Source organism: Lacerta agilis, chromosome 9, assembly GCF_009819535.1.
Source record: "Lacerta agilis isolate rLacAgi1 chromosome 9, rLacAgi1.pri, whole genome shotgun sequence".
Classification (NCBI taxonomy): Eukaryota; Metazoa; Chordata; class Lepidosauria; order Squamata; family Lacertidae; genus Lacerta; species Lacerta agilis.
Genome location: NC_046320.1, coordinates 11,439,812 through 11,453,061, shown reverse-complemented (window position 1 = coordinate 11,453,061; position 13,250 = coordinate 11,439,812). Strand labels below are relative to the sequence as shown.

Sequence of the window (13,250 nt, the reverse complement as noted above, 5' to 3'; positions counted from 1 at the left end):
GTTTCTTTGAATGTTTCTTTCAGTAATCATTCTTTCATCCTCAGTTTTTCTAGTTCCAAACCACACAACCTAAACTTCAACTGAGTGTTTTCTCCCCCTCATTGCATCATAGTAGGCTTGTCCAGAATTTTAGTTGTTAATACTCAACATCCCCAGTCAAACACTTTCCAGAAACTAAATTTTGTTTCTGAGATTACAATAATCTCTTTGCGAGCATTTCAGATTTCACAGAACTTCGAGTTCTTCTTCTAACACAGAAGCTGCCTCGATCCGCATGGCCATTCTCTCCTCCTGGTGTCATTTCTTGGTAACGGCCAGTCTTTGTAAGTTGCAGTTAGATGTTAACTTGAAGTTCTCCCTCTTAAAAGGCTAGTAAGTGTTTATAAAGGTGCATCAACATGTTCAAAGCAGTTTCTAGACATACACCACAATAAGACAGATGCTCCATACATATTATGGGGGACGCGGGTGGCACTGTGGTCTAAACCACTGAGCCTCTTGGGCTTGCCGATCAGAAGGTCGGCGGTTTGAATCCCCGCAACGGGGTGAGCTCCCGTTGTTCGGTCCCAGCTCCTGAGAACTTATAATACAGAGCCTTAACTAATTACAGTATTGGCATTTCACAAGGATTGGAAACAAATTCTGAGAACTTCTTTCTCTGAGCAAGCTTCTTCTACAAAGTCAACCTGGAAAGCTAGGAATTTTTGAATAAAAATGATGCCCAAACATAAGTTGCAGTTAGCTTTATCAAACGGAAATCTGAGTTCTTTAATTGGTTCCATTATTGTAGTAGCTTTCATTCTAGACTGAACCAGCACTGCTTCTTTGCACTGAAAGCTCCAGTGCAGATGTCTTTGTGTGAAACGAAGACTGTGTTTTTGAGATCATGCAAATGGGTACAAAAAAGTGGATGACTAACGATAACACTCACAGAGGTAGACATAGTTCAGACTGCTGTCAATAATGGCCCCTGCATTTTTATTCATTGTTTTGTATATAAATATAATAAATAATAATAAATAATTTACTTGTCTCAAAAGTGCACAAAGTTTCTTAGTGTGTGCTGGCTTATATCAGCTTATCAAACAATTCCAGTTTATAGCTATAATTTTATAAAATACCTAGAGGAACCCAAATAGCCCACAGCTTAACATATAAATACAAACAGTTGCAAACTGCATCAAGGAAAAATAAAGAGACTTTGACTTTGAACTGCTTGTACAGTTTTGGAATTTGCACACCAATTCATTGGTTCAATCCAAAGGCCCTTTTCATGCCCTAAGGAAGAGAGAGAACATAGCAGATAGCAAGTAAGTTCATTGTTATGCACAATTTTAAAAATCTTTTAGGCTTCTTTCTTCTAATACAGTATATGTCCAAAGCTGATACTGCAAAAAATGTTCATAGATATTTAAAAGCAATTAATTGGTAAAATAATCTAATTCAAGAACAAATAGATACAGGACTTCATCCTGCACCTTTTTAGCAGTACTCCTGAGACAAGCAAGTTGGACTGGACTAGATGAACCTTTGGGGTTCCTTCCAACTTTACAATTCTATAACATTTGAAAGCTAGCTATACAAACCAAGAGTGCCACATATTACTGTTCAAAAGCAATTCCTTCTAATGTTCTAAAAAAAAAAGTGAAGGGTAAAGGACCCCTGGCAGTTAGGTCCAGTCGCGGACAACTCTGGGGTTGTGGAGCTCATATAACTTTGTTGGCTGAGGGAGCCGGCGTACAGCTTCCGGGTCATGTGGCCAGCATGACTAAGCCGCTTCTGGCGAAACCAGAGCAGCACACGGAAACGCCGCTTACCTTCCCGCTGGAGCGGTACCTATTTATCTACTTGCACTTTGACGTGCTTTCGAACTGCTAGGTTGGCAGGAGCTGGGACCGAACAACAGGAGCTCACCCTGTCGCGGGGATTTGAACTGCTGACCTTCTGATCGGCAAGCCCTCGGCTCTGTGGTTTAACCCACAGCGCCACCCGCGTCCCTAAAGGGATACATATTATGAACCAATTCAGTTGCATTCCCAAACTCTTAGTACAGAATTTATGGATAGCATTGAAGATCTAGAGTTTGGTCATTTTTATTTCTTATTTCAGCCTTTTACGGACGTTCCCAAAAGGAGATCTTCAAAAACCTAACAACAAATTAGCCTTGTAAAAGAAAGTAATAATACCAACCATATATCCTTTCGCTGTAGATTCATCAAGACCACAGGATGAATGCTAATGAGAAAAACAGAAAAAGAAACAAAAACTATAAAGTAAGGTCAAAAAGAAAAGAAGAAAAAGGGAAAAAAAGGATGTAAGATATGCAATATTGATTCAGCAGTATCAAACCTCAGATTGCTAGAACACTATTTTTTTAAAATGCAGAGGGCCATACGATATTGCTTTTCATAATTTCCATATGTTTCCATAAATCAGGAGAAATAAATCCATTCATGAAAATGGTAGCTGTGTTGGTCTGCCATAGTCAAAACAAAATAAAATAAAAAAATTCCTTCCAGTAGCACCTTAGAGACCAACTAAGTTTGTTCTTGGTATGAGCTTTCGTGTGCATGCACACGAAATGGTATCTGAAGAAGTGTGCATGCACACGAAAGCTCATACCAAGAACAAACTTAGTTGGTCTCTAAGGTGCTACTGGAAGGATTTTTTTATTTTATTCCTAAATATTCAATGCTGGCAAAATCCCACTTTACTTCCATCATATTTCTAGTACCACCAATGCCAGTGTCCAACACTTTTTATGGCACCGGCACTCATGCAGCAGAAAGACTGGGCTATTGCAGCACTTATTTCCAAGCATAGATTTTTGATCAGGCTGTAAGGGCACTAAGCCCTGTGGCATTATTTTTAAACTAACAAAGACACATGGAAGTAAAACAGAATGGAACCAGACAAATCTGTCCATTCTAACACTGCAGTATCTTAGGTGTGCCTTATGTGTGTAGGGGGGCCCTCCCAGAATTTTCAAAGGTTGATCATACCCAGAATTTAGACATGGTACTTCCTGGGTCTGAGACCTGTGTGTTGTTGCCCCATCTTGCCCCATACAGAATGGCTTCTTTGTCCCACACAGAAGAGCTGTTTTGCAAAAAGCGTGCAATGTGAGTTCTAGTTCCGCCTATTTTATCCATGACAGGATTGTTGATGTCGCGGTCCAATTCTACCACAATACAGGTAAACTTGTGTCTTTTGCTCATTATATTTGCACAATTGCAGCTTCACATGGACCACCAAAAATAATTAAATGAATGTCACACATGTGAGGAAAGGGAGTGGGAGAGGGGGGGGAGGAAATGGCCAACAATCCCATCAGCTATTGAGAGAGTGGCTGGGTGTAGTTGGAGAGTCACTGGAGTGTGGGGAGAGAGTGGAGGTGCTAGCAGGGAGTTTTGGCGGTGGCTGGAGATAGGAGAAACTTGTGGAGGAGTTGGTTGGAGAGACTGCAGAATGGCCTCAAAATGCAGGGCCTCTGCATCAGCTACTGAAAAACCAAAGAAGCAGATTGTGGTTCCCATGCTGGAAGAGAAGGTGGCTGTGCTGGACTGCTTGAGGGTTGGCGTGTGTGTCATGGCATGCAAATATGGCCAGAATGAATCCAGCATCCATGCCATCAAGGTGGCTGAGAAGAAAATCTGTGGTGCTGTGGCAGCAAGCAAAGGTGATCACAAACATGCCCTAAAAGGAAAGGACAATTATCCCCCTCCTGTCCTGCGTATTGGTGTGAGGAAACTGAGTCACTAATACTCCGACAGTGGTTCCCACTGTTCTTTCAGCAAAAACAGACGTAAACCTCCAGTTTCACAAAAGAAGACTTGGCTCTTTATCTAAAGCCTCTTACGACCTTACCACCAGTGGGGGTCTCCCTCTCATGGATCCCTACTGCTCCAGTTAGCCTCTCCCTCAGGCAACTTTGTGGCTTTCTTGGCTTCACTAGCCCTTTGTATCTCAGAAGTATTTTTGAACTAGCTTCCATTCCTGTCCCCAGAGAAGCTTGGTTCTCTTCCTAATCACACAACTGGAAGAATTGACACACTGCTGGAGCCAACTGACGTGTAAGCACATTAAACTTTATTTATTAACCTGAGAACATGGATTTCACTGGTATCTTAAAGCGCATTACTTTCTTTACGAGACAGAGACTTGATAACGCATTCCATCCCTCCTAACCTAACCTCCCACTTCTCCACTAACTCCCTCTCCACCTTCCCAACTGTCTTCTCCCCCCCCCAACTGACACCTCCTAAGGGTTGTTCCCCTTTTGTCTTCCAACACAATCTAGTTCCGCCTCCCAAAGAACACCTGCCATCATTGGAGGGATATTTTAACCCCTAATGTACCGGAATCCTCAGCAGACACTAATCCGCCACAATTGGCACTTCAACAAAGAGGCCAGGGTGACTAGAGTAACAATTCTGGGCTGGTTCCACAAGTTATTCATTCCAGAGGTGACATGTTCCCTCAACAAGAAACACCTGGAGTTTTAGAGTGTTGCTGCTTGTGGACAATGCTCCTGGACACCCCAAGGCACTCCCCTTTGCACACAGCAAAGAGGAGGTTGTCCCTCTCTCCCCTTCTCCCTCATCCAGCCTGTGGATCAAGGTGGGATTTGCTGCTTCACCTGCTGCTTACACAAAGCTCACCTTCTTCTGGATGATTTGGGAAAACCCGGCCAGATGGGTAGGGTACAAATAATAAAATTATGATGGATACTGATCTGGATCTTAACCTCCTCAACCCCCTCTTGTCCTCATATCATCCACTGAAACATCATCCAGCAAGGGAGAGAAGGAGGGAGACAAGTAAGTACAGCATTTTTAAACAGTTTTTTTTTAGTTGTTCTGGCTTTACGTGATTTTGTGTATACATGTGATAGCCAGGAACATAACCCTCACATAAGATGCGAGTTACCTGGACTTAGGAGAATTCTAATGACAATGTGCATTTTTTCCAAAATAGATTAAAATCCTGAAGCTAAAAAGAAATACTGAGGAGTCCAGAATTTACAGTATTGATTGGTTTGAGAATAAACTACCTTTTCCTCAATTTCTTTGAGCTGCCGCTTCTGAAGTTCGATTTTCTCTTCTAGCTCTCGAATTCTCTGGAAGAAACAGGAATATTTTTTTTCAAGGTAAAAAGGCATTTCCTATAGTTTGTCACACAATATCCAGCTTTTACACACTAGAGAGCAGGGGCCGCCAACATGGTGCCCCAGATGTGCCTGGGCTACAATTCCCATTTGCCCCAGTCAGCAGGGCCAATGGCCAGGGATGGTGGGAGTTGGGAGCCCCACAATATTTGGAGGGGGCATCGGGTTGGCTATCCCTAAAATAGAGCAACCAACCACCTGAAAAGATTTGAGATCTGCTTCAAAGCTCTGTACTAGAATTCAAAAGACGAACACAAGAACCTTCTAAACCTAACACATTGGACCAAAACATGACACCTTTTTCCTTGTTACTCTTCCACTGAGCTTTGACCAAAGCATAGGCAAAATAACAGCAGAAGCTTTTGAGTTCTTAGAAAAAACATTTCAAAAAGGAAGCCACTCTAGAAACTGTGTAGTCGGTTAGTTCCTGGATCCCATGGAGTCGAGTGGGAAGAGGAATCCAGTGCAGACCTGGAGGCTAAGCAGAGCTCCCTATCATTCCCAAATATACAGGTGAAACTCGAAAAATTAGAATAGCATGGGAAGGTTCATTCCTTTCAGTAATTCAACTTAAAAGGTGAAATTAATATATGAGATAGACTCATGACATGCAAAGCAAGATATGTCAAGCCTTTATTTGTTATAATTGTGATGATTATGGCGTACAGTGATATGTGACCTTGACAATGACCTTCCATGTCACTTTTGAGGGTGGCATCCACCCACAATTTATCCTAAGTAAAATTGATCTGGGATTGGCACCTACTTTTAACTCATTGGCACCATTAATTTATTTTGCTGTAGCACTTTCTGGATGTTGTCTGAACTGCTATAATACAAAATTGGAGGTTTAGCAAGCAGCTTAAGTAGCTCTTGTGACTCATGTTAATTCCTATTGGATTTACTTTCATTAACAAATCCATGAAAACAATGTGGTAATTTTAGCACAAGGCGGGTTCAAAAGGACTCCCTAAGCTGCTTATAAACTCAGCTTGAAAACCTTTGAAAGGTTCAGTATGATTTACAAGATACGCCTAAGGAAGAGCTCTTTCAAACAACATCATCCTGCAACTAAACACATGGGTCTAGAATAAGAAAAGCAAGAATTGCCAGAATGAGAAATATCTTGCAACTCACAACGGTAAGGAATTCCGCTTTCAGAACAATTGAAGTGGTGCTACTCACCACTCTTAATGAAAACGCTGAAAGGTGCATAGACAAAAAGGCACGTTTATTTGTTATATAAAGGTTATATAATGAAACTGTGAATTAAGATTAAGGTTAGAAATCAAAGATGTTGAACTGCGAGGTTTTGCAAACTGGCTGTTAGTCACGGTCCAGAGTGTTGAAAGACTAGCTTCTTTCATACACAGCAAGTTTCTCTCTCTCACTTTCTAGGTCACATTTGGCACAGCTATTGAAACTTTCCTAGGTTTTACCATGATGGAGGAAGTCGCAGATGTTATTTGCATGTCTGCCCGATCCAAAGAGGGGTGTGTGTGTCTAATTTTTAAAACAAAAGGGATTAATGGATTTGGAGAACCGAGCCCCTTCTCTTTCCTTCCATTACTACACTGTGCTCTATCGCTTGAAACCTTTCTTCAGGCCCAGCTCTGATACCAGAATTGACTCAGGTTAGGCAGAAATGTGCCTAAATGGAAACAACGGCCTACAGGGATGTCAGGTGGGAAAGGTCTCCTCACCCTTTTGTGGTCATAATTATACTGTCTCTCCTTTGAGACATGAGTGGAGCAGATATGGGAACAAGAAATGTGTCTGTTGCTGCCACATCTCATTCAGAGAGATGGAGGGATGAAGGAATAGAGCCTCCATTAGTGAGTTGCAGTAAAAACGTCCCAAGTTAGTTGTGCAATGTCTGTTACCTACAGGTGAAATTCGAAAAATTAGAATATCGTGGAAAAGTCCATTTATGTAAGCAATTGTTTTCATTAGCTACTGGAGTTTAATATATGAGATAGACTCATGACATGCAAAGCGAGATACGTCAAGCCTTTGTTATAATTGTGATGATTATGGCGTACAGCTGATGAAAACCCCCAAGTTGAAATTGTTAATTTGGGGTTCTCATCAGCTGCACGCCATAATCATCACAATTATAACAAATAAAGGCTTGACATATCTCGCTTTGCATATCTCATATATTAGTTTCACCTTTTAAGTTGAATTTCTGAAAGAACCAAACCTTCCCATGATATTCTAATTTTTCGAGTTTCACCTGTATATTTAGAACGCTCTCTTACCTTGAAGCAAGCAGCCATCAAACTTCCTGCACTTCCTCCAGTTTTAGACACAACCCACAGAGGCTTGATTATGGAATATCAAAGCCCTTTTGTATTCCCAACAGCGTATAAGGGCAGAAAATAATTTGACCTCTGTAAGAATGCTGATATATGCAGAATTCATCATGCGAAAGGCAGGACTGGATGAATCCCAAACCGGAATTAAGATTGCGGGAAGAAATATCAACAACCTCAGATATGCAGATGACACAACCTTGGTGGCAGAAAGTGCGGAGGAATTAAAAAACCTCTTAATGAGGGTAAAAGAGAGCGCTTAATATGGTCTGAAGCTCAAGATAAAAAAAAAACTAAGATCATGGCCACAGGTCCCATCACCTCCTGGCAAATAGAAGGGGAAGAAATGGAGGCAGTGAGAGATTTTACTTTCTTGGGCTCCATGATCACTGCAGATGGTGACAGCAGTCACAAAATTAAAAGACGCCTGCTTCTTTGGAGAAAAGCAATGACAAACCTAGACAGCATCTCAAAAGGCAGAGACATCACCTTGCCGACAAAGGTCCTTATAGTTAAAGCTATGGTTTCCCCAGTAGTGATCTATGGAAGTGAGAGCTGGACCATAAAGAAGACTGGTTGCCAAAGAATTGATACTTTTGAATTATGGTGCTGGAGGAGACTCTTGAGAGTCCCAAGAAGATCAAACCAATCAATTCTTAAGGAAATCAGCCCTGAGTGTTCACTGGAAGGACAGATCCTGAAGCTGAGGCTCCAATACTTTGGCCACCTCATGAGAAGAGAAGACTCCCTGGAAAAGACCCTGATTTTGGGAAAGATTGAGGGTACAAGGAGAAGGGGACAACAGAGGACAAGATGGTTGGACAGTGTTCTCGAAGCTACTAACATGAGTTTGACCAAACTGTGGGAGGCAGTGAAAGACAGGAGTGCCTGGCGTGCTCTGGTTCATGGGGTCATGAAGAGTTGGACAAGACTAAACGACTAAACAACAACAAGAAGAAGAATGCTGCCTGTGGCCCCAAGAGCTGTCTGATGTCTCCTCCCTCCCTTTTCAGCATGCACTACCTTCCATCCTCCAATCAATTGTACCTGGTGAAATTTTTGTCATTTATAGCTGTCAGATCACGTGGTAATCACAGACAAATCTCTTCCGCAGGAGAATGGTTAGGTATGTCATTTCACTAATCAGACAGGTATCTAATGTGCAGAACTTTTTCAGACATAGTTTTCTAACTATGGATTGGCTAATAAAAACACTGCAGAGCGAACACTTCTTGTGTCTTCTCCCTCTGGTTTATCAATACCGCACTAGAGCCATTAACACCTGGGACAGATTTGGACTTTGCAAGTCCCGAGAATGGAGCTTTGTGCTTGCACACGGAGCACGTTTAAAACTGGGACATGGGAACCACTTTTCCAGTGATACACAGCGTGTACAACTTAAAGATTCCCTACTGAAACTGGACTTTTGAGAAAAATGTTAGAACATAATAATAATAATAATAATAATAATAATAATAATAATAATAATAATTTTATTTATACCCCGCCCTTCCCAGCCAGAGGACCGGGCTCAGGGCGGCTAACATCAATTAAAATCACAGCAAGAAACATAAAAACGATCAATTTAAAATAACAGATTAAAATACAAATTTAAAAATTCAAGTAAAACTGCAGGTCTCAATTTCAAAAATAACCCACCAATAAAAGATGAAACATAAATATTAAACAGAAACCAACCCAAAGGCCAGGTGGAACAGCTCCGTCTTGCAGGCCCTGCGGAAAGATGCCAAATCCCGCAGGGCCCTGGTCTCTTGTGATAGGCTGTTCCACCAAGACGGGGCCAATATTGAGAAGGCCCTGGCCCTAGTTGAGGCCAACCTAACATCTTTGTTGCTCGGCAGGGTGAAATAAAAGTGGCAGCATAGCCCCAAAGTGGTGTGAGTCAAAGGAGGGACATAGTGTCGGGCACGGAAAGTTCTAGGTTACCTGCTGTGCTTGCTGCAGCAATTCCATGCGCTCATGTAGAATCTGGCAGTCAAATTCACGGCTTTGCCTCAGTATCTGTCTCCGCACCTTTTCCACGGCAGCACACAAGTCCTCCCTCTGGGCCTCATTCAGGGATTCGCCCACTCTCTTCCCTGGCTCCTGCTGCAGAGCAGTATAGAGGGTGGCTTCCAGCTCTTGGATTTTCTAATGCAAAGCAAATCATATTCAAGAGAGACTCATGTTTGAACACAGTGAGCCAACCGCACACAAGACGGCAACAACAGAAAGGGAAGAGAAGCAAAGCTTGCAGGGCATAAGGGCACAATTCAGCAACGCAGAAGCAGCTCCCACATGAGGTAAACAAAGGGAGAATGTCTTGTGTGAAGGGCTCACATGGTGTAGCACTATATCATAATGCTATTATTCAAATTTATGATGTGTCCGCACTTTGCATACTGTGTACAATTCTGGTTGCCGCACATCAAAAAGGAAATTGTAGAGCTTGAAAGGTTTTAGAAAAAGGCAACCAAAATTATTAATGGGCCGAAAGAACTCTGATAGGAGGAAAGGTTACAACATTTGGGCCTTTTAGCTTTGAAAAAAATGGAAACAGAATGATGGCAGCAAGATACAGGCATCCACACAGTGTAGACACTGGATAGAGAAAAGTGTTTCTTCCTCTCTCATAATAAGAGAATCCAAGGCTGAAGGTCGGATGGTTCAGAGTCAACACAGTAGTTCTTCTTCACATGGTACTTAGTTGAACTATGGCATTCCCTAGCACCAGCTGTAGGAATGGCCACCAACTGGGTAGCTTTAAAAAGGGGTGACACAGTTTTATGGAGGGCGAGGCTATCAAGTCAGGGTGCCTGTGTAATACCTTCATACCTGGGAATCACAACTGGTTGTGCTGCTGTGCGCAGGTCCTGCTTTGAGAGCCTCCTATGGGCATCTGGTTGGCTACTGTAAGAACAAGATGTTGGACTACATGGACCTTTGGTCAGAACCCACAGGGATTTTCTTTTATTCTTACCATCACATTCCTCCATAAATGATCACCAAGATCATGGACTAGAAGCACAACTCATGTCCATGAGCAAGTTGTGCCTTCCATACTGCATGCCCAACTCTAGGGAACTTGCTCTCATTAGAGGCAAGGTGGGTACCATCCCTGCAAAGGGTCAGCACCAAATGCAAATGATTTTATTTCAGAAGACCTCTGCACCCCAAATGCTCTTCTGGTGTTTTATTCTTCAGAGTTTTAATTTGTATTTTAATTTTTGCACATTTTTATTATCCAAGTCCCTTTGAGACCCAAGTGGGGTGAAAAGTAGAATATAATTTTCAATCAATCAATCAATCTTTATGATGATGATCACAGATCAGCCACTAAATTACAATCAAACAAATGCAATTCTACAGTTTTCGGTCAGCAAAAGACTGTTAGGAACTAACAGCATGGCAAAGAGCTAGGATAGATCATCACCCAAGCTTTGTAACCTTTACTTATTGGTGGAATTGCTACATCCCATTGATCATTTTGGTTGCCTTTTTAAACACCTGGAGCAAATGTTATTCGCTTTGAAAGAAAACGAAATGCATACTCTGAGCCAGCGAGATAGCAAACAAAATGCTGCTACTGCACGTGCTTCTCTATTTCAGCCTGACTCTGAGCCAAATAACCCCACCAGTAAGCTTTGTGCTTCCACGTTAGTGTAAAAAAGGACACCCACCACATTTGTTTTAATGCCGGGAACCGTTTCTTTAACCAGCTTCATACCCACCCCATTACAGGAGGAAGGGCAAATAGAAACTCTAACAAACTTTGAGTTGGCTCACCAATTTACGAGAAATTTGCAAGGTAGGGTTGGTTCACCCTGCTTTCCAAATACAGTGGTCAAGGGTGGGTTTCTTACTTTTTTTTAACCCTTCCAAAGAAGCTTTGTCAGCCACCATTTAGTGACACCTCACGTTGGCCACACTGCCATCAGCTGTTTCGAGTTTCACCTGTATTTGTCAACACTGTATACAGAGAGGATTCTCTGAAACCAAGGTTTTTGTTCCTCTCAGGATCATAATTGTATGGGTGGAACCTGCCACCAGGCCCATGCAGAGCTTGTCTGAGGCCAAAGTGGCGTCCTGTTAGAATGAAGTTAAAACAAAGAAGCAGCCCGGTCCCTGCTGCCCCCATTTTTAAATGAAAATTGACCGTTCTCTGCCTCTTCTGTTTGGCAGTTGAAACTGAGAGAGCAAGGTTGCCTGGCAGCTTGTAAGAGTTTCTATAAAAGCATTACCCTCGTACTTGGAAAGCCTAGAAATAAACTTGATTTCTGTAGGGCTAGAATCAATGTGACTAGCTTGAGCTGAACTCCAGCAATCGTAGTTTTAAAGAAAGGAGGTAAGAACCCCCCCAAGACTTCCATTGCAAAATCACGACAACAAGACATTTCAAACCTCAAGCGATGTAAGTATTGCAATCCGTTTAAACTTTGCGTATGCTACTTAAAACACCTTAAAAAAACAGTTCTCACCCTTTTTATCTATCTCAGTTAGGCAGTATCTAGGTCCTTCATTTAGCAGAATAGATAGCATACATGTACACATATGAATTTTACTTTCAGCAAACACACAGATTTCCTACCATATAAGCCTGGTCCAGAGCTTGTTTCCTGTAGTCAAGTTCTTCCTCTAAATAACCCTTCTGTTTACTGAACAGGTCCTGAGTAATAAATAATAATAATAATAATAATAATAATAATAATAATAATAATAATAATAATAAATCAGCTTGACTCAAAATGTCACAAGCCTTGGCAGATCAGGTACCCATAGCTAGCTAGTCCACAAAGGCCAAAAACATGCGCCAAGGAGCAGTTAGACAACAATGCTGGATATAGAACTTTCAGCTCAAGAGATATGGATATCAACTAATATCCATACTAAATTCAAGTGGTTTGTACTTTGTAGACTACTCACAGGCAGTTGTGGAAAGAGCACCCAAGAGGTCTGGGAAGGAGAGAAGGGAAAGTCTGGTCCTAAACCTCCGGTGCCTTGTGGGGCGTCTTCGGGAGAAGAAAAGGTTAAGGAGTAAACCCTAGACAAATCTGGAGTGGAATCCCTAAGATGGTTGGATGGCACCTTGTACGCCTCTTTCCGGCAACTCCTGCAGCCAAGCTGGTGCCAAACATATTGCTCTTGCTTTCCTTTGGACCACATCAGGGAGGCCAAGGTCTTGTCACCTGGGCAGCCTAGAACCTCCATACACCCTGTCTAGGCTTGCACCCCAGGGAGGTCACTTCAACACAGCAGCTTGACTTCACCCCCAGAGGCACACTCTCCATCATCTCTCAAGACAGACGGAATGCCTACAACAACAATAAACATTGGAGGGCAGGGGAGAGGAACTCTGCTGTATAGCAAGCAATGACCTGATAAGGAACTGTCCAACCTTGGAATCAGAAAGTAGAAAAAAAATGAGAATGATCAGTACTGTCAAAGCTGCATGGGAGTGCTGATTTAGGGCATAGGGCCTGCTCCTGCACCTGTTAATAGCATTCAGCATCAGGGGTGTAGCAAGGGGGGCGGGGGGCGGGCTGCCCCATGTTCCATAATGGAGGGGGTGACAAATTATCAAGGAACATTTATTTTTGGGGGGGAAATGGGGAATTTTTGGGGGGAATTTTTTTTTTGAAAATGCCTGCTCCAAAGGTCTTATCTTACTATACTAGGGATTATATAGCTATATATGAAATTTCATGCATATCGGTTAATATCTTGACCCTCCTCCACCAAAATAGCTGTTCACTTGGCTGTTTTCCTAT

General features: G+C 42.2%; 1 protein-coding gene across 4 annotated transcripts in view; it reads right to left on the bottom strand.

Moving 5' to 3' along the window:
• Window positions 1-921: 921 nt before the first annotated feature.
• JAKMIP1 (janus kinase and microtubule interacting protein 1) overlaps window positions 922-13,250 on the bottom strand; it is a 72,117-nt gene continuing 59,788 nt past the window's right edge. For 2 of the 4 annotated variants that reach the window (XM_033160280.1, XM_033160282.1), the window contains 2 exons: window positions 12,071-12,148; window positions 10,311-10,392 (listed from right to left, as the gene is read on the bottom strand). In XM_033160280.1, the coding sequence (XP_033016171.1) occupies window positions 10,390-10,392; window positions 12,071-12,148 (81 nt within the window). In that variant the 3' untranslated portion in view covers window positions 10,311-10,389. Of the gene's footprint in view, window positions 1,279-2,190; window positions 2,267-5,053; window positions 5,120-9,429; window positions 9,634-10,309; window positions 10,393-12,070; window positions 12,149-13,250 lie in introns of those variants that run through there. The other 2 variants (XM_033160284.1, XM_033160283.1) reach the window with 2 other exon arrangements.